Below are 21,117 nucleotides of genomic sequence, written 5' to 3'. Positions count from 1 at the left end.
ATTAAAATAGAATTAACATATTAATGGCAGTTTAAAAAGAGGAAATAACTTTTTCACGGGATGCGGAATTTTTACAAGCAAAGATTTTATAGCGCCGCGTAGCGGCGCAAGATGGGTAATTCGGCCATAAAGGTGTTATCACCAAAGGCGCCATTCAAGTGTGAACGTTCATGTGTGTGCCTGCCTGTCGCAGCGCCTGCGCCTGAGCATTAACATGCACTGCGCAATCGTAGTCCAACCAGAATGGCGCCTATGTGATAACAACGTTTTACGCGTATTCATGGTGAAGTTCCCCATCTGGCGCCGCTACGCGGCGCTATACGATCTTCGGGTACAAGTGTGATATCGTCTTTCATGTGTTGAACTCTGTGTGACTGTGAAACATACGGCAGGTCCACTGTGGAGTAGTTGTCAGGTTGTGCGGTATTCTGAGTGAGACGACTTTTCATGCTTTTTAGGGAACCACAGAAGTGGGGAATTGCTACATCATAGGCCTATCTTGTAATTAACATAAACATGGCCAAATGCCACTCCATTATGTCCATATGCTGTGCTTGTGCAGGTGTGGCTGTGTGTTTCAACATGACATGTAGACTTGGTAGCCTAGGCGTACATTAGTGATCAAGGTAGTGCATGACGATATGGCAGAGTAGTAATGACTCGAGTCAGTGACTCGACTGAAGTTTGACTTGAGTCACAATCTTTGGCAACTTGACTTGATTCTCGACAGATAAATGACTCAACTCGACTCAAAGCTCTGCAAGGAAATGACTCGACTTGAATCTCTCATGGAGACTCGACTCGAGTACAAGCTTATGGCTTGAGTCTCAAAAAATTAAAAGCAGAAGTTTAGCTGGCTAGATTATAGATACCTGTCACCCTAATTTATTTTCAGTATATATAAAGGAAATAAAAATACCAAAAAATGACTTACGCGTAGTTGTGTTTTTATTGTATTTTGTTCTTACATTTATGACTCAAATTACTCAAGCTCGGTACTTGACTCAACTTGACAAAGTAACTCGACTCGAGTCACAATGTCAAAATGGCTCGATTCACGCCACCAAATTTAGTGACTCGTTACAACACTGCCACATGGCCTTCATGTACATTTATCTAATGATAAATCAGCATTGTCAATCATAATGTAAAATGAAAACTGGCATCCAACCAGCAATCTGGGCTAAGCTAAACCTCAAAGCAGCCAGTGAAGCTGTATTGGCCTATTCATACTGGTAACTTGTACATGTATGATGACATGGATGAGCAGGAACTGTGAACCTGTACCAATGTGACTTACATCAAATGCTTTTGCTTTTGTACAGGCAAATGAGCAGGTAAGAGTTCCATATATGGACATCATTAATTTCCCTTGCAGTGGTTTACTAGCCATCAGAAAGTGATCACATGTCCTAAAAAAGTCAAATTTAGCAAGGAAAGTATTTAAGCATTGACTTAGAAAACATTTTTTTCCGGCCAGGCCCAGCAGGGTGTTAAGTGATGTCCGCCTATGGAACTCTCCCCTTTGTTTGTTTTGGTTGACACAAGGAAACTCCCAAGCTTTCAATCAATATATCCATGAGTTAAAATGGAAGCACTCATGGCCAGTACTTTGAGCAAATTTGGTTAATAAACAATTTTTTTATGGCTTCACTTTAAAAATTATGTGTGACTAAAATCCATGTACTTACATGTACTGCGATTTTGGATTTTTTTCCTCTTGAAAAAAATCCACAGTAGTGTGATCAGAACCTGATCCAATCCAACGTCAGTGTCTGAAAGGATTAAACATGGTTCAGTCAGATTTAGATTTGGATTGATACTCTAAAATGTTAGATTAGATCAGACTAGATCAGATTAGATCCCCTAACAAAACACATCTTTGTTTTCCGTTTGTCTAAAACACATGAACTTGTGTTCCATCGCAAGTAAATTGTTATCAAATCTGGCAGTGGTAAGTTTTTTGTTGAACATTTTCTATTTATGTTGCTCCACAAGGCCATTGGACTGGAATCAGCTGAGGCTTTCAAATTCGGATTGGACTCAGATGTTCACCTTGGGCTGTCAGAACAGATGCAACATTTTCAGTCTGATCTGATACACATATTTATTTGAGAGTAAGTGAGTAATGGATTACATAAACATACGACGCAGTTTTAAACTGTTCTATTGCCAATTTTGGGATCTGCTTAGAAGGAACCCTTGATCTCAGATTTAGTTTTGTGCATATTAGCTGGTGGACCAAGCACTCACTCCAGAACAGGTATTTTAATAACCACACATGGAGATGCCACTTTTCCGGTTTTATCCGAATGTCTGGGTTTTTTTTTAAGCAGACCCCTGAAATTCTGTGTTTTTGTTTTGTTTTTTGTTGTCCCTTCTGGCTCAAAAGAAAAGGCCGGAAAAGAAAACACAAACAGAAATGTGTTTATTTTCAACTTTGTGCATCTCAAGTTTAATGATGGTCGCGCACTGCGTGCACATGTGTAGCTCTGTCCCTGTAGTAGCCTTGAAGACAAGGCTGCTGAACTTGCATGCAATGCAGCACTCAGTGCTTGCGCCTGCATGCCATTATGCTGCATGCACTGTATGCCGGCCGTTAGCGTGCCAAGTACATTTAATGCACGGCCCTTGAATTCAAGACTATCATGTCAGTCAGTGGTTCCAATCGCTGTGATTGTTTGAATGGGAATATTGTACATAAGCTGGAAACCAAGTACACGTACGTGATGATCGTGGACTTGTGTTTCACCATCGATCGACAGAAGGGCTGTCGATTGATGTCTGCAATGTAATTGTGCATGGTCTGGAGTAAAAAAAAAATCATATGTCATGCTACAGATTTTGTCAAAATATGGAAAAATTGAAAATTTAAGAAAAACAAACAACTTAAAACACATTGAATCAAAGACGGAAAGTAAGTGGAATCAGACACGGCGTTAAGAGAAGAGAACCCTGATGGTCATGCAGTCCACTGTCTACGCCTGTTCGTGTGCTTCGATGCTATTTGCCGTGATAAAAAAAGTTTCCGGTTTTTTTTAGCAGACCCTGTGACATTTTTGCACACATGTACTTGATGTAGGTTTGGCTGGAGTTCCATATCCATTCATCATGTACTTGCTACCAAATAACATATTTACTCTCACTTTATGCATACACCATTGAAGGTACATGTAGGTCCATTCAGCTCAAGAAAACTTAATTGGCATTGTTGGCAGAATTTCTCTTTTTGTTGGGATTTGTGAAAATCGAAAATTTTTGGAGGTTCGGAGCATCTTGAAACCAACAATTACTGAAAGGGACACCTGTTAACTTTAGAAGGTTTTTTTTTCAACCTTGCCTTATTATTGTGCTAGGATGGGCTCTCTTTGCTTGTAGCCAAGGCAGTGCCTTTAACTGATTACCTTGCATTCATATATACCTCAGACAGTCTCCCTATTCAACAACGTGCAACTTGACTGTGTATTAAGTTTTGATAAAGCCCGCTGAGAAGTGATAAGGCCGCTGCGTTAATCACAGCGCCGGGATGCCACACACAGTTTAATTGATTCTGATTGGTCAAGAGTCTGTTTGCACTGTGCACGCAGCTCAGCACATGCGCACCAAGTCCACATAAGGAGATTCTATTGGATAACTTGCACAAGGAATATACCATAAAATGGACGGGGGTGTGAGGGAAAGTGAAAACAAATTCTAGAACAAAATCGTTAGAAAATCATCATCTGTTGACTACTTTTAACTCTTTGACTAAAAAGGTATTTATGAATGGGAATAAATATGTGCTTGACCAGTCTTAAAGACAGGATCAAGAGACTGAACGCTGATAACGCCCTCACCTGCGGCCCAGGCATTAGTCATGTCCTATCTCCTGAGCCTCTCTTAAACGCTCGTTCGAGACCAGTCAAGCACATATTTATTCCATTATTAATTTATTTCCGCAGAGAAAACTGCCCACATAAAGGAGAAGTCAGACTGCCGCCCACCTCCTGATGCACCACTTTCGTTAGCAAGCTGTTCAAAAACGATACAGACAGCCACTTGAGTGTGGTGACATTGGTCTTACCTGAACCTCAAACACTGCTACTGATGCAGTACACAAATGCCAATGCGCGGACCATGGACTGTACACGTGTACATATATACACGTACTGATTAGATCCACACTGTACTGTACAATTTTACGCTGAATATTCATCAAGATGGACAAGTCAAGTAGCAGTACTATGCCAGACACAGCCTTGTTTGGAACAGAGGCCCATCAATTGAAGCTTGGACGAAGCTTTGATCGAGACAAGCACAGGGCCTTCCATACAATACGCTGTAAGTGCTTCTTTAATTGATGTGTTAATCTTGCATTAATTAACCCCTCTACTTGTTTGTAGATCTTTCGAAATCCACCCTGATCTTTTGAATCGTGTCGCAAGGGAGTAGGGAGGCAAGTGGAATCTCCTTTCCCCTTCCCTCCTCCCCCAGACTTTGAGAATACAAACTGGTAGTCTCTCAGAACCGGTGTTGCGCATATCTGGGCATACCAGTTTGATTTTGGACAAAGTAATTTGACTAGATGAACTATTGTCTACAATATTACGTTACCATTTACAATTTTAAATTCTCCAATAGAACATTTGTCACCTTTTTAATTCTTCAGAGCACTCTGTGCATATTTGTACATGCAGTTCATGCTCCAGTGTAACAGCTTTTGCTTACATGTATGTATGTACATGTATGTTCACTCATGCGCTGTATGTTCTTCCCATATTTGAGCAAGCTATGTATGAGCATCAGACAGTTTGCCATCAAAGAAGTTGATAAACGATATCTTTTTTTTGTGTTTTGTATACACAGATGACTTCAAGCCCAAATCAGTGGACCATTCTAAGGAAGCAGTACTTGAGGTTGGCGAGGGAAATGAAGTCACCATTACCTTGCCTAATGTGGAGGTAACACGTGTCCGTTAACCCTAACTGCCCAAAACCTGCCATACTCCAACAGCAGGTTTTGGCAGGTTTTGGCAGGTTTGGTACCGTACCGTAGGAACCTGCTGTTGAATTTTGTGAGACTTGGGATGAAAGGCCCAGGGAGATGGTGTTGGATTCTGTGTGAGTTGGGGACACACACAGGTCACTGTGTAACAATTGTTGGACTATGCTTGATTTTGTCAGGTTTGGTACTATTCAATGCAAGTCATCCTATACTGCATAGACCCATCCATACCATATCACTCAAACTCCAACGGGCTCATTCTGTTGGAGTTTATCAGGTTTGGTGCAGTAACCTGCATGTACAAGTACATAGACAAGTACATGAACCTGTTGGATTTTGTGAGGTTCAGTATGCTTTCTAGTGCAAGAGCCTAGGGGGTTAGGGTTAATGTTCACGATAGATCTCTGTTACATACAGCCCAAAGTTTAATGGAGTTTCGAGCTGAAGACTGTGTTGTAATGGAGTCCATTACAAATCTAGTAACAAGTCCTTTTACAAGTCCAGTCAAAAGTAACAGCCTGAACAATGACAAAGGAGAGCTTTTGTCTCAGTTCATTGAAATAGCTTGTGACTTTACCTAAGACTGGATGACTTGTGATGGACTTATGATGGACTTGCAATTATGATACTGGCTAAATATAGCTGTGAAAAGGGCATTTCATTGTTTTTGCTCATCCTTTGTTACTCAATAAAGGGTTTATGATGTGTTTTGGTTTGAACTTACTGCTCGCCTTGACCCATGATTCTGTTGCAGATAATTTGTTGATGTGAGAAATATACAATGTCTGCAGTAAGATGCAATTATGTTTTGTGTTTGGGTGGCTTAGAAACAGGGACAGGGTTTCTTGCATCGTTCTGGGTAAAAGTTAGTGTGGCTTTTTGGAGTTGCTGCATTGCAGCTCGGGCGACACAAATTAATTGGAATCAGCTCTTAGTTTGTTAAGAGTGGCAGTTCTGTTTATAATCAACTGCAAACTACGAGGCAGAAAGATTTATCTGGAAAACTTCAATGATAGTTATTTATATCACTGTTGGGAGGGGAATCAGCTTTGCAGGAAAACATCAACTAGCTCCTCATACAGGGAGCTTCATTGCATTTCAAAGCACTGTGGCTTAGTAGGAAAGCAGTTTTTTTCTCAGAAATATCAAATCTTTGAGCTCTTGTCAGACTCAGCCCATTTGTAAATTTATCAGTCACTGTCTGGTAAAGGCCTGTGTACTAATAATGTCTTACTTCCCTCACGTGTGCATTTTCTGTTGAGCCAGTGGTGCCCACAGTCCACTGAGCACCATGGAAGGCAGTTAAGCACACACTTAAACAAAACTGTGACCTCATCAGTACATTGGTCTATTGATTCTCTTGGAACTAAAAATAGAACACAAATTAGAGTCCCATTTTGATTCAAGTTGGGAAACAGCTTTGTTCAATTGTAAAGCAGAGTCCATCAAGTCTTCTGTACGTATGTTGGTACATATGTGTACAAAAAATGGACCATGAAAACCTGTTTGACGGGTTTCATTTATGTCTTCTTGTCTTCAAGGAAGGAGGAGATTCTTCCAACCTGGTGTCCTATTTCATGCATGTCTGTTAGCTCGCTCTTTCATTTGGATTCCAGAGTAAAGGGACAATGTGCACTAAGTTCAAGGGTTCCAAGAGGCCACTACAGAAGGAATGTGTCCTGATCTATGACCACAGGACAGGAGAGTTTACCCTGGAAAGATTGACCTGTAATGTTCAGGTCAAAAAGCAAAGGTCAGTAGCTGATACCAACATTTTTGGACATTTTTTTTCCCCAGAACGTTGTTTGTCACACATGGTTCAAAGTGATACGTGTTCATGTGTTCCATCCATTCAGTTGACTGAGAAAATTCTATTGCATAATGAATCATTTTTAGACAAAATGAATGTCGGGGATGATGTGATGACCTCAGTTCCTGATTGACTACAGCCGTGTGCTTTTATTCATGTACAGTCATTCTCAACTTACAGCCCTGGTTAAGTTAACCTTGTCAGTTTTCCTTGGGCAGCATTCATCAGGTTATCTGCTCATTCAGATTTGATCAATTGCCTTGGAGGAAAGTCTCACAGCCTCTCTGCAGTGGACTTCAAGTGATCAAGTCTCCTGAGTGCTCAAGGACAATAGCTTCAGCCTCTGCCAAAGGGCCACGCCAACCTTTAAATGTACCGGTAATACCGTATTCATTATTTGCATGTTCTCTTGTGTGCAGGGAAGAAGGCACAAGTAAAGCTCAGCACAGTCGCTCACTGGCTACCATGGACCCCTCAGCTAACCTGAAGAACTCACCCAGCTTGACATCAACAAGCTCAAAGAGTAAGAGAGTAGACATGTCCTCAACAAACTCAGTACTTTCAGCACCAGACATTGAGCAAGGTACGGTAGCACATGTAGTATTGTCACTTGAATGCAAATAAAATAGTGTCCCAGCCCCCTTGCCAACCTTGGCTACTCATCTTTGTATATATGTACACCACATGACATTCAAGCTGGAAACCAAGATTTACTAAGCAAATCGTGTACCATGCTAAGCACAGCTTCATCTCCGTCACTTCCGTAATCCTGAGGTGCAAACATGTAGCAACTCATCATAACACTATTTTGTGGATATATTTTCCACTTCCAAAAAGGTGTGCTGAAACATTCCCTAAAACCATGCCTGTATTTCCCCTCCCCAAGCTGGTGAGATCTCTCCTCTTCAGCCCTCCCCTCTTGCCCCATCACCCCACACCCCACCCTCTCACCAAGCAGTTTATCACCACGACGACTCAGACTCATCCAGCAGCTACATCACGGACAGTGACAGTGATGATGATAACGACAAGAAGAGCAGTAGCAGCGGCAGTTCCAGTGATGAGGACGAGAAAGACAGTCAAGCAATGAGGAATGGAAGCCTGCATGCCAGGCACTCCCATAGCAGTAAGTTATAGCATAGAGGAAGGACAGAGGAGTTTGAACCGCCCAATCCCTAACATCTGGCCAATTACCGCTGGCCATAGCCAGAGCGCAGCAGATGCCTACTTCGCACCATCTGTTTCACATCCACAAAACCCCTTTATACCCTATGATCGCCGCCGCAATTTTTCGCTGGTAATCTGCATCCTTAAAACTTTGTGTACTGAGGTATTGGAAACTGAATATTCATGCCTTTGTTGGTGCTTGGCATGATCTCATAACAACATCCAATTTAGTGCTTGCACAGTTGTTTGCATTGCGCCATGTGCCCTAAATGTACATGTGCAGTTATTGCCCTTAATGAACGCTTTCTTCTGGAGTTATTTTGGGAATAAAAAGCCTGGTTGTTTTCAAGATTTTGTGTTTTGTTTGAATAATTTTTATGATGGCATTTGCACAAAAGTATATTTTATGAGATTTCATGATCACTCCCTGTGATGAAATAGCGCATTTTGTTCCTTATTAACTCAGCTTTCCAGTAGTAGTCAACATTTTGTTGGCCAGTCTTAGCCAAATTCGTTCCAAGTCTTTGAACACTGACGCATTGGACGGAGGAGAATAAAATTACAAACTTTGCATGGATAATGGAACAGTGTATCGACATTGGAAAAGTTTATTCATGATGGCAAAAGTAGGTCTAATATCGGATTTTTCTCTATTTCCTGGTCAAAGCAATAATTTGTATTTAATTGCAAGCAAAACACTACTGTACAAGTATTGCTAGGATATTACTGGCCCCGCTTGTCCGTCTAATCTGTAGGCAGTAATCAGGCATTTCTGGAATGTTTTCTACTATTTATCTGACTCGGCAGTGATGATCATTGAACACTTTGAAGTGCCAGAGTTGTAATTCCTTCTGTGTCCTTCCTCTTGGTTATAGTGATATATGTATGTCAAGTCTAAAGGTCTGTGAAGTGCTAACATCAGTCTTGAGTTGTGATCAAGTTATCACAAGTTGAAGATGGCTCATACTTAGCACAAAGCCAGATAGTGTAATAAGATGGCAAGCTTTTGAGCAGAGAACTTACAAACGTTGAACACAATTAAAGCGATCAACACACCTAAGTCACTCTTCAGGGTTTTTCTTTGATATATTTCATAGCAAAATAAAATTACAGGCATCACATCTTTTCATGTTTGGAATTCCATAACTTTAAAATCAAAGGTTGCATCACCCCATGGTTTGCATTGTAGTGAAGTTGACGTGATGTTCTCTTCCAGTGTACATAAACCCATAAACTGACTAGAGTTGACAGAAGACGTCTTTTGCTAGACTTGACTGTATCACATATTTGAATTCTAGCAAGTTTCACAATAAATGCTCCATGATAACATATATGTACTTCCTTTTCACATGTATATGACGTGTAAACAAACCAACCCTTGCAAGTCATACACAATGAATCAAATCAACTACAATCAAGGCATCTCGGTCCTTGTACGTTTCATTCATTCGTTTTTTTATTTGAAACGAATATTAAACAACCAATAAACAAGTCATTTTCCATTCTTCGATTTGAAAACAAAAATCAGAAATTATAAGAATTTGTTGTTTCTGTTTTTGACGTGAAAACGAAAACTGAGGAAAAAAGACGAAGAAGTCATTTCATGTTTTTCATGTTGAAAATGAAAGTAATTTTGTTTAAAATTTTGGTTTAATCCCCATTTCGTTTGACTGCACACATAATTTCAAGGAGGTGTCACAGGCGTCTCTGAGCACCTGTAAAAGGAAAGTTGCCTTTGAGAATGCAAGAAATTTGAGTTGCTCCTTTTACAGTAGAAGCAACATATCACTCGTATTCCTTTAGTTCAGCCATGATTTGTTTGGTTACAAAGACTGTTCCTTACTTTACAAAATAAAAAATGGAACTGTTTTGCATTCTTTAAAAAGGTAGATCAGTATGTGACGATGTTATTCGTTTTCACATTGAAAAACAAAAAAGGGCATAATTGTCATTTCTCGTTTTGAAATGAAAGACGAGAAACGACTCGCTTCTCTTGTGTTCAATTTTCGGGTTTTTAATAAAAACTAGAAAAATAACTCATTTTTTCATTTCCGTTTTTAAATCGAAAAACAAAATCAACAAAACGTACCCATTTCTGTGTCATTATTCATCCCTTGTGACTTTCGAAATGACTTGTAATTGACTTGTGATAGACTCAAGTACACAGCTGACTTTTCTTGGTCATGCACAGGGGCAAGAAAATAAGTTTCATGTGAGCATAAAAACAAAAAGGTATTGAAATATCTACAGAGCTTCATTACTGAAAATTGTCGTAAACTATTCATTCAAATGCACTTTAAGGAATCCCTCCAAAAGTTCTATTCCATGCGTCCTTTGTCAGCTCACTGTTTGAGGATCTTTGGCCCGGCAACTGGAGATCAGAGACAATTTTCTTGTCATGGTTTGACATTGATGGAATCATTGGGAGTATAGACAGTGTTCCCTGTTACATTTTACGTGGTGATAAACGTGCTCATTGTTGGCAAAACAGGCAGCCTTGATTCACCTGCCTCATAGTGACAATCACAGTACACCAAACTTACAACTTTATTTTATGTTATTGAGTGTATTGATATTCAAATATAAAGTCAAAGTTGGTGTGATTTACTCTGAGAAAGTTGGCACTAAGAACATGTAATCAAACACAATTTAGTAAATATTTATCACATCATCTGTTGATCGATTTTAATGGTTATTATAATGATTTTAATGATTATTTTAATGGTTACTTGTTTCTTAGGATTTGAATAAACATATTGTGTTCCTTAACTTGTTAACAGGAAGCTGGAGACCACAGGCCAAACAAGACAGTCCACCCAGAGGCCTGGCAACGAGTCAGGAGACTGCGCAGTATCTAAGGAGTCAACTCAGTAAGTACCTCAGTTTTAGAAGAATTTGGCTTATGACTGCACATCTGTCTTTGTAGTTCTTCTAGAGACCATACTTTTTAGAGTCATATGCTGGTAGAAATGATTTTACAGGCTGTTTTGAGATGTCGTTGTTCCTGTCCTCTTTGACTCAAGACTGTGTGGCTTGCAGCTGAAAAAATCTATAAAAAAATAGACCGTTTTGCCATTTCGAGTTCACTTGTAATGGCTCACCGTTCGGTAGAGACCATTAAAGACTTTGTTTGCAAAATTGATCTTTTCATGCCCTTTATGCTTTTTTTTTTAAACCCATAGTTTATGATGCTAATTGAGCGCTTCACATTGAAAAGCATGGCTTTTGTTTCTCATTTCTTGTTCTTCTTTTTTCTTTTGGCGCTTGTCTTGACGTGCTGCGTACAGGCAAGACACTTGAAATTCAGCAAAAGACAAAGTTCCAAACCACACCAGATTATGTAGTGTTTTCATTTATAATTACATGCATAAGCAATGAAAAGAGAAAATTCAGTTCATGGAAAAGTAACATGCCTGTACATTGTACGTACTTTCACTTTACAGTCTCACACACACAACAGATCCGTTCATTTTAATGTGATGTTCTCCTTACTGCTCTTTCTAGGTCAAGACTTGCAGCTGACTGATGAATCAGATTCTGACAGTGACTAGCGTAATGTTATCAATTCCATGCCCAGCATTCTCAGCAAAATGAAATTCCACTTCATTAGTTCTTGATCTTGGATGTTGTCCACTTTAAGCTTGGTTCGAGTACTCTCTTTTTGCAGGGTTTCCGCCAGATATTTGCCACTTGATGTGCAAGCGAAACTCAATGAAACTGTGTAATGTAGATACACTCTTTCTTTGTAAGAGATAAACATGACCAAGTTATCGTTTGTGTTTATATGGGCGTGCCATATAAGAGGACAACCGTGTATAAGACATAATCACACAAGGGGCACCGGCGGATTTTGTGACATAATGTATGTATTTGGATTTCCAAAAGTTGCAAATGTACAGACAAGGTTTAATATAAACCCAAAACAAATGATTGTTTACTTACTCATGAGAATTTTGAATGTAACCTTATGAGCACTTTCATGGGCCTTCTAAATCTGCTCAAATTGAGCACTGCCTAGTTCCCCAGTTTCCTTTGTACAAATACAGTGACCTCAGTTACTGCTAATCAGCAATACAGCCAATGTTGATACATAGATAGGTCCAGAATTGATCTACCCAGCCCACCGTGGATGGATTAGCGGTAAAATATCTTTACAAGTAGGCAGGAAGTGGGTTGGTGTCCCACCTGAGAATGTCTGTTGGGCTTTTGCAAGCCTTTGGACAACATTGTGTATACAGTGTTTATAGAAACATGCTAGTTCAGAGTAAAGTACTCAATATGTTTTTTTTTAAGACCTGGTCCAGAATATAGTCGACTAGTCCAACCAGTGTTCCCTGAGAGAGGTGTACTCAGACTATGGTTAACCACTACTCAAACATGCCCTTTACCATTGAATCTGGTTGACCTCTGCGCACTTATCCGTCAGTCTTTTCAGTCTGGTCTAAATTCTCTGTGTATTTCAAGTTGGTGTTGTTGAACATGCTTGGTTGCAGAGCAGACAAAGCAAACCGGAATCGCCCTTATTAACAATTGGCCATAGGGTTTTAAAAAATCATGGCACATACACACTGTGTGAAAAAAGGGAACATCTGTGTAAAGTGGCCTTTCTAACCCTGAAAGTGCTTGAATGTCATGATGACTGCACATCACTAGAGCAATCAGATTGTAGTCTGTCAGCATCTGCAATTCCTGTGCCCTGTACTTATCTTTAGTGAATAGGTTTCCTTTGTGCATTCTTAAGACCGAAGATATCTGAAATTTGTGTAATTTATTAAGTTTGTAGTATAAGTTGTCATGAGATATATGTAGGATTTATATTTAGGTGCTTTTCAGGGTGTTTTATCTTGGAGCTATGAAAATGTACCTGTATGTCATTTTAACCTGAAAATTAAAATCACTGTTGCACTGTCATGTGATCATTGGGTCAAATCAGGATGACTAACAAAAATCATTCAAAACACTCATCTTTGATTTTAAAAATTCTATTACTAAAAACTGACCAGCTTTTGACATTGTTCATCGTAATTCATCACAACAGCTCAGTTAGATAACCCAGTCTGACAGGTATTTGGCCAAAAATGTTCTTAAGTCCAAGTGGCGTTTGACTCATTTGTGAGTTGGAATTAGACATTCTCTCTGATAAACTCTGCTCCTAGATGTCGCCTTGAGTTTTATTAAAGGACCCTGTAAACAGGAAACAGGCAAACTTTAATTGTATCAGTGCCATTCTGTATGATTAGGATGCTGTACACTGAAGCCAACTATTTGGAGAGAGACGAGATCTTTCATGTTAAAATACCGGTATTGTGGTCTATAGTAGAGTTAACCCCATCTCTTTTTTAAATTTTTTTTTCTTACAAAAGGACACAAAATTACCTTTGGATTATCTCTACAAACTGTCAGCGATTCATTTGGTTGTTTACACTGTTTTTCTTTCTTTTCTCTCTATCTACATAGGTTTAATGGGGTATATTTTACTTTCAATTGTAGAATCTACATGCAATCATATTGTATATAATTACTGGTGCTTTCATAAAGTACCTGATGAAACTTCAGTCATTTTTGTCTATATATGTTTCTGTCTTTTCCCTTTTCTGATATTAAAAAATGGCAATAGTCAACATGGTTTTGATCTCGTGTAAGTTCAAGTGCTTTCTTCCAGAGTGAGACATTTTGTTCTAATCACCTTGGAATCAGTAGCGGATATTCTCGACGACAGAAGATATTGTCCCAAGATGCACTTGAAGTATTGGCAGATAGAGGGGCCAAAAGGGGGACATAACAAAAGGCGATTTCTGGGACCATTAAGTTGCCCTTCCTTCCCAAAGTGTCTTTAAGGCCCCAAATTTAACCTCACCCCTCAAAAAGGCATCCTCCTCCCCCCACCCCCAGAACCAAAAGTCTGGTTCTTGATCCACAATATTCCTTGGATTCAAAGGGCATAAACTTTATGAAATTTACTAATGTACTTTGAAAATGGTATTCCTTCACGGATTAGGATACTTGAATCTGGTGGACATAATGATCAACACACCTCATTGGCGGAAACAAGGGCCCTTCATTAACATGACTTACCCAAAATAGATTATTTGTGGCTATGTGTATACAAGTTTGTATATCGGTGATGTCCCAAATGCTCAAAGTGCGAATAGAAAATTGAATAATAAACTGACTTAGAGCCACGATTTTCATCGACCAGGTTTTCCTGTTGAAAATCTGAAATGTATTCAAAAACTGCTACATAGTCATTTTAATGCTCCTGTTTTCTTGACTTTCAGTTTAGTTCACAGACGTTAAACTTTTATGTTGACATATCAACATTAAATATTACGTCATTCATTTACAGACATTAAAATATGATGTTAACATATCAAAATTAGAACGTGCAATCAATTTTAGCACTTTGTGAATTCAAAGTGCGCCCCCACGTCATAGACAAAAAGTATTAGTGCAATTATCATAGCAATAAAGAAAAAGGCTTTTTATAAGCCAGTTTCGCGCACGGTTCGTGTTTAAGATTGGGCTTTTCATTGTCATCTGATGAACGTTGTGTGAACGTCTTCAGTTCCGTCATGTTCACCAAAACTTCAGTTTTGCATGATGTGTGCCCATTCGGTTTGGAGGAAAGGGTGTGCAATTTCGTTACTTGTAAAATTACGCAAGCGTACTTTTTAGCAGGGCAAACAAAAGAAAACCTCGATACATGTAGTGTATAGCATCACAATATTCCAAAGGAGTAATGTATAACATCACTGCGGAATTTAGTGCAATGCCGTCATTCGATAAGCATAATGAATGTGCAAATGTTGATCAAAACCGTCCAGTTGTTGCGTTTGAGCATGGTGCAGACTAATATGAAACTTTTCGACACTAGCTTTTAAGTTATCAGTCTTTCCAATGCAACATACTGAATAAGATGTATCATTGTAAAGGTTGCAAGGACAAACTCCCAAAAGTTGAAGCTGAAGCCCCAAAATCGACAGCCAACACTTAAGCCAGAGACTTTGGAGGGATTTTTCGATATGGGCGTCGCTAGGAAGAGGCACATGTAAGGGGGCGGGGCAAAGCACTAAGTAGTAACACACAGACAGGGTGGGGCAGCTAAATCGTCAGAAATTTTCATAAATACCAGCATTTCTACTTCGACATCCATCCCCACCAGCACCAAGCCTGTGTGTTTGCTTTTGCCGTGGTGCTTTTGCTTTTGCCGTGACAGTTGTGGGCCACCGTAAAATACTGATGACGAAATAAGTACATGTAACTGGTGATAATTGTATTTCGTTATCGTAAGGGGTGATAACCCTTATTCAGGGGAGACACCAGGAATTTTTCCTGGGGGGGTCATGTCAGGCTTTTTTTAATATCCCATTTTGTGGAACAAGCAGAAATGATGATTTACATGACATACTCTTTTTTACAATAATATTGGTGCACTTACCGTTTTACACTGTGGTTATTTTTTTTATTACTTTCCCCATTTTTAAACTTTCTGTTGGTCTTAGAGCGGGCTTGGGGTTGGGTTTGACCTCCCTCCGGATCCGCGCCTGCTATTTGTTCAGTTGAGGATAGGCCTACGTACAGTACATGTACATGCAGCTCTCCCTCTCTATTGCGTCTTCCACCATCAAGACCTGACTGCAATTATTCCTCCGTGCTGCAATGAACCTCATGCCTCTGCAGCCCAATAACCCTTGTCAAAACTGGTTGTCCTGATTCTAGCCCCTCCTTGAGTGTCCCTATTTTGACATCTGTCCCACTTGTGTCCCCCTTGTTCTCCTTGAATGTTGCTTTTTACACGTGAGCCTGCAAAGTAGCTCCACCCCCCCCCCCATGCGTTATCAAGTTGCATTCCGTAACACACGCCTCCTTAAGTTTTGGGAAGTAAACGACTTGTCGGCAGCAGAGGGCGTTAACAGTTGCCTCGGAAATCGGGTCTACTAAAATCCAGTGTGATAAATCCCGTACTGTCTGGCTGCGGACCCTAAGCATTATGTGTATGAAATCAGAAGACAAGGCTGGTTACGGAAGAGCGCACCTTTCGCCGTGCGCGAATGACACAGCGCAGCATATATCATATGGCACGGTGAGTGCATATCGCTTCTCGTCGACGTCGTTGTAAATATGTATTGATACGTAGCCAGTGGGCGGAAGCGTGGCGCCGTAGGCTACATGTTCAGGATTTCGTCCAGAATTTAGTAAATGGTATTTCATTTGGTAAGTTCAAGTCCGAGTAATTAAAAAAACCTTTTTTGACAAACGATGGAGACCCAAGAATAGTTGGGATTAAATATATGAATCACGATGGAGCCTAGTTTGTAGGCGTAGTCCGGCGGCCTGGCCTCACTTGTGCGCGTGGTGTGTTACTGTGTGTGGCCAATTCTCGCCGTAGCCTGGTATTAGTAAACTAGTATCCGCCGACACGGAAATGACGCTCGTAAATTTTTATGTTTTGCCAAGGTTGAAGCACAGACCCCAGTTAGTCAAAAAAGCGAGTCACCCACACACCCATTCACAGGCAAATTAATATGGAACCAAGTTGTTGCTGTTTATCGTGTTTGTTTTGTTTTGACTTCCACCATGTCGACGTCCACCATGCATGAGCATGATGAACAGTAGTTAGTACAACCTGTGCATCCCTGATTATTAATGAAGGCCTGCCCCTATGTTACTCATCTTTATTTGGGAGTAGACACCTCAGAAGTTCTGGTGCAGGTGTTGATAAAAAAATATTGAAAGTTAAATGAACTGTTGTAAACTCTGCATTCAATGTTCTCAGGTAAGAGTTTTGTGCTTTGTTGATAACAGATTAACAGGTTGAGAGAAGAGTTCTGTTCATGATTGCCTCTTTCCTCCTTTTCTGGAATTTTCTATAAGGTTCAACATGTTCAAAGGGGGTGATACCATTTGGCATCTTTGAGGGGGTCCACTGAGCACAGTATTCAAATATGTGCTCTCTGGCGTTTAGTTATGTACATATAGGCCGACATCATACATGAACTTGGCATTGGTACACCCTCTCACTCTACCAGTGTGAACCTTCCTCTTTCCAAATCTACAGTACAGTGTGTGGGTTTAGCAGGATCTTGGAGACTTTATGTTAATAAGGGAATAAATTTGTGCACTGTAAGACTGGCTCAGGAGAATGGATGTGACTACGGCTCGGGCATTATCAGCGTTCATTAAATCTGTCATTAAATTTATCATTAAAATTACAATGTAGCATCATTTAATTATCATTAAATGCACGTTTAAGACTGGCCAAGCTCATATTCATTCCCTTATTAAATACATGACCTGTACATGTACCAGTAGGTCATATTCATATATATTTACAAACAAGCAATGAATGATTGTGTTGCTGTTGAAATTTACATAGTTTTAAAGTACGCTGCAAAAGTGCATTTAGCAAAGTCAAGGTTCTGAAGGAGTTTCCTGTAAATGTAGTGACCATCAACCATGGAGGTTAAACATCCTCTTTATGCATACATGAATGTGCATGGACAACCATACTTCTCCACTGCTTCTTCTGTATAAGTTTGCACAATCAGTAAACCACACACGTACACGTACAACCCCCACAGATTTCCTACTAGTGATAAGAATGAATCGTACCACAGTTCAGGTAGTAGCAACCACATTTACCACAATGAGAAGGCATTACTAAAATCCTGCTGTGGGTCATGTGTTTTTCATCCACGCAGGTGCTCAATGCTTGTACCATCAGCTGAAAAGACTGGTTAAGAGAGACTCATGATAGTGGAATTTTATGCCCAGAAGATTGCTGTAAATATTAATGTTGGCTTTTGTCTTAAACCATCACGTACCTACATGTACCAAGTTCACTGTAGTCAGCATTGTAACAAGAGCTTGTTGAAAAAAAGTGGCAGTGTGACTACATCCTACATCGTCATACATGTGCACTTCACATAACGGACATTCATACAATGTACAAGTATTCTTTCAGACTGAGCAAAACAAGTTTCACACTGAAATGAAAGTTGTCCCGTGCATGTCTGGTTCACATATTTTAATCAACATACCGGTATATGTGACATTTATTCTGGTACAGTGCCAAGGGAATGTTTGCGAAAGGGGACATGGTATTATGGCACGTCTACCATCTATAGCTCCACATTGACAGTGATACATAATGCAAACCAGTTTTTCAGTTTATGAGCACATTTCATGAAACATAATATGTTTCACGTAGTACATGCACCATGTTCAGTTCACTCACACTTGTGATTTACACCATACAAATCCGTGTAGGACATGTTACAATGCAGGAAGTTTCTAATTGAGAAGGTTGGAAATGAACAGGTGCTGTTGGTCATGGTATGGTTTAACAATGTCGTTTTTGTTGTGAACACGTACAGATGAAGGTTCAACATGTACATGTACTTTGGACCCCTGGCCCCAGTCAGTGGAGACTAGACTGAGCCATGTGCCTCCTGTCACCATAAGGTATTAACCACACGTGAATGGTGTCATCCTGCAGAGAGTCCTGAGCCCCGCATCACCCCATCAGATTGAACTGCATACTGGTAGTTGATGGCTGTGATACTGCACACAATCATGGAGAAACAAGATCATGTTACATTCCCTTGGCGCCATTAGCATAATTTAACCCAACACTGACAGACACCATTCTTGTCTCCTGTACCAACACATACATAGAGAGCAGCCCACGTCTGCCTTGAGGCACACAAGATCTGGATGAGGTGTCACCTTGAATGAACAGTGTGTTTCTTCATCATCTTTTTGTAGCAGTGTTTGCTGAACAACCATTTCAGGACAGCACAAGAACGCTCAGAATACTTCTTTTACTTATCATTCTGCACGAGCACTCCATTGAAGGCATATCATTGTCGAGTTGCGTAGCAGTTTTGTTGCGAAAGAAGTACTGTAGTTTCACATCAGTCAGTATGGAGCAACCTGTCACACAGATGGTACAAGCTAAATATGAGTATGAGTACATGTCTGGTAGTGGGTTACCAGCTAAAATGCTCCCCGGTGACCTCTTCACATTACTACGTAAGTCGAACTCCGATTGGTGGTATGTCAAGCGTGAAGGAGAAAAGAAACCAGTATATCTCCCCGCCACGTATCTAGAAATTCAGCCTGATAATGTAGTAACAGGACTAGGGAACCGGACTGCACAGCGCAGCAGCACCTTGATTCCTCATGCATACATGGACTCAGCATCAGAACAAACACAGCCAGTACCCGGCAATGTGGCTGCCTCGCAAATCCGGCACAATAACATGGTCAGTGAGATATCCGATCGGTTGCGGAATCGGATTGTCATCCCTAAGCCAGATTATGACAATTCTCAGGACCCTGTGCCCAGGCCACGTCCAACCCAGCTGAACGTTAGAGATGGCAACAGCAGACAGGGTATCCATAAGGTGGCTACACCCATAGGGGGTGCTATGTCCCCCATGACTGACAGTGAGCTATCATCGCATTCAGAGGTAAGGCATGCACTGCGTGCATAAGACACTAGACAAAAGGAGTTACATGGACATTAACTTATGTTCTACATGTAGTTGGGAGAGGATTTGTAGTAAGTAATAAACCTCAGGTAGACATTTGACTATCCCTAAACACTTCTGATACCAGAGAGAAACCACATTTTATTTGGGAGTTTTTAAGTTTACAGTAGGCTCGTGTGAAAAGATTTGCAAAGTTTGGTTGGAATATTTTTTGTCATTTCAAAGGTGTAAGAGTTTGGACATGGGTCTATTGGAATGTCTCCCGGAAGTACATGTATCAATTAAGGGTACTTGTTATTTTGAAGGATTTCTGGTAATGTATCAGGGATTTCTCAAAAGCACCCAAGGCACTGTAGCTCAAAACTCTGAAGAAACCTGTGGAGAGGAGGCAATGAGAAGCAGTTACAGTACAATTCTTGAGGTGGGAGGAAAACCCCAGAGGAATATTCTGGGAAAAGCCCGCAGAATCAGGTAGGGACTGAAAACCCAATGTGCATGTGGACTACAATGTGGCCAGGAATTGAACCTGGGCCGCAGAGGTGAGAGGTAGGGGAAAACCACTCTGGCAACCTGACTCCTAAGGAGACAAAAAAACAAAAGAAGCTCTTCGAATCAAGGTCACATACGGTACATACATGTAACAAGTACTTTGTCAAATTCTTTTATTTGCTCAGAATACACATGTGCCATTGATACATTTACCACATTTGTTCAGGTTGCTGATTAGAAATAGGTGTGGAAGCTACTTTATTACATTCATACCTGTTCTTGTAAAGTTCAAGCACATTCATCCGCTTTGATGAATAAGGATGCTGTAAATATGTACATGTAGTTTAGAAATACATGTAGCTCTACCGGTACATGTACATGTAATTTCACTTTCTGTTTGCAAGTTTGGAAAAACAGTGAAGAATTACTGATGATGTTCACTCATTACATGTTACACATATACACATCTGATATAAATACTGATTTTTGAGTAGTTGCGTTGTAGGGTGAGTATCTTTTAGCACCTTTAAGGCAACCATGTCAGCAAAAGAGGGAACAGAAAGAGAGAATCAATCTTGTACAGTGTGTCACAAAAATCTGTCTGAAAAACTTGTCCACCAAAAATCGGTCCAAAAAGATATGGTCATTTTAGTGGTCTAATGAGATAAATGGAAACATGTGACAAGGGCAAAGTGTTCTTCTCCTCCAATGTACATGTATGTGTTAGCATTGCCAACATTCACATGCATGTCGTGTATACATGTGCTTCATGTATACACGTCATTACATTTATCACCATTGCCACTTTTGGCCAAAATATATATACATGTCCAAATAAGTGTAATTTGAAGATTGGTTTCTGAGAGTTTTTCAACTCCTGTTCAATCGTTGGTAACAGCAGTCCAGTGTGAACTCTCCAGAGTATTTCCCACCACCACCCAATGAATCGGAGCTGCGTTCCCACATCTTGAACTCCAACGTACATGTAGCGCACTCTTTATCCAGCTCCCAGCTCATGCCCAGTGCCGGCGATGAGTGGGAGATGCACCGAGATGAGAGAGGACGCAAGTACTATTACAACAACCGCACCAACGAGACTTCCTGGGACCCTCCGTCATCTGTGCAAAAGAAGCGATCATCCAGCGTCAGCCCAAGAACACGCAAGAAGGTGAG

At 40.3% G+C, this 21,117-nt stretch overlaps 2 protein-coding genes and 1 long non-coding RNA gene across 12 annotated transcripts in view; 2 read left to right on the top strand and 1 right to left on the bottom strand.

The window, feature by feature from the left end:
* The first annotated feature begins 248 nt into the window (after positions 1 to 248).
* On the top strand, positions 249 to 13,592 carry LOC110984236 (uncharacterized). Of its 5 annotated transcripts, none has more exons than XM_087148143.1 (9): positions 249 to 415; positions 1,999 to 2,117; positions 3,942 to 4,320; positions 4,846 to 4,940; positions 6,600 to 6,736; positions 7,213 to 7,376; positions 7,680 to 7,919; positions 10,741 to 10,830; positions 11,465 to 13,592. In XM_087148143.1, exons 3-9 carry the CDS (start codon positions 4,200 to 4,202, stop codon positions 11,509 to 11,511), a joined length of 894 nt encoding a protein of 297 aa, XP_087004269.1. In that variant the 5' UTR covers positions 249 to 415; positions 1,999 to 2,117; positions 3,942 to 4,199; the 3' UTR covers positions 11,512 to 13,592. The 5 variants fall into 5 exon arrangements, with proteins under 5 accessions (XP_087004269.1, XP_022099917.2, XP_087004268.1 ...); XM_022244225.2 differs by having other exon boundaries at positions 249 to 432; XM_087148142.1 differs by having other exon boundaries at positions 249 to 501.
* LOC147796326 (uncharacterized) lies at positions 9,022 to 11,524 on the bottom strand. Its single transcript, XR_015428185.1, has 2 exons — positions 11,391 to 11,524; positions 9,022 to 11,009 (listed from the first exon to the last, which is right to left on the bottom strand). It is a non-coding gene; the product is annotated as an uncharacterized LOC147796326 (long non-coding RNA).
* A 2,422-nt stretch (positions 13,593 to 16,014) lies between the features above and the next one.
* LOC110984223 (rho GTPase-activating protein 12-like) overlaps positions 16,015 to 21,117 on the top strand; it is a 53,381-nt gene continuing 48,278 nt past the window's right edge. For 4 of the 6 annotated variants that reach the window (XM_022244177.2, XM_022244174.2, XM_022244176.2 and 1 more), the window contains exons 1-3: positions 16,015 to 16,174; positions 18,337 to 19,434; positions 20,843 to 21,112. In XM_022244177.2, coding sequence (XP_022099869.2) covers positions 18,694 to 19,434; positions 20,843 to 21,112 — 1,011 coding nt within the window. In that variant the 5' untranslated portion in view covers positions 16,015 to 16,174; positions 18,337 to 18,693. Of the gene's footprint in view, positions 16,175 to 16,350; positions 16,737 to 18,336; positions 19,435 to 20,842; positions 21,113 to 21,117 lie in introns of those variants that run through there. The other 2 variants (XM_087147761.1, XM_087147760.1) reach the window with 2 other exon arrangements.

Source organism: Acanthaster planci, linkage group LG17 (genome assembly GCF_054643075.1).
Source record: "Acanthaster planci isolate LZ-2023a linkage group LG17, COTS_SCS, whole genome shotgun sequence".
NCBI lineage: Eukaryota > Metazoa > Echinodermata > Asteroidea > Valvatida > Acanthasteridae > Acanthaster > Acanthaster planci.
This window is presented reverse-complemented; position numbering and strand designations above follow the sequence as displayed.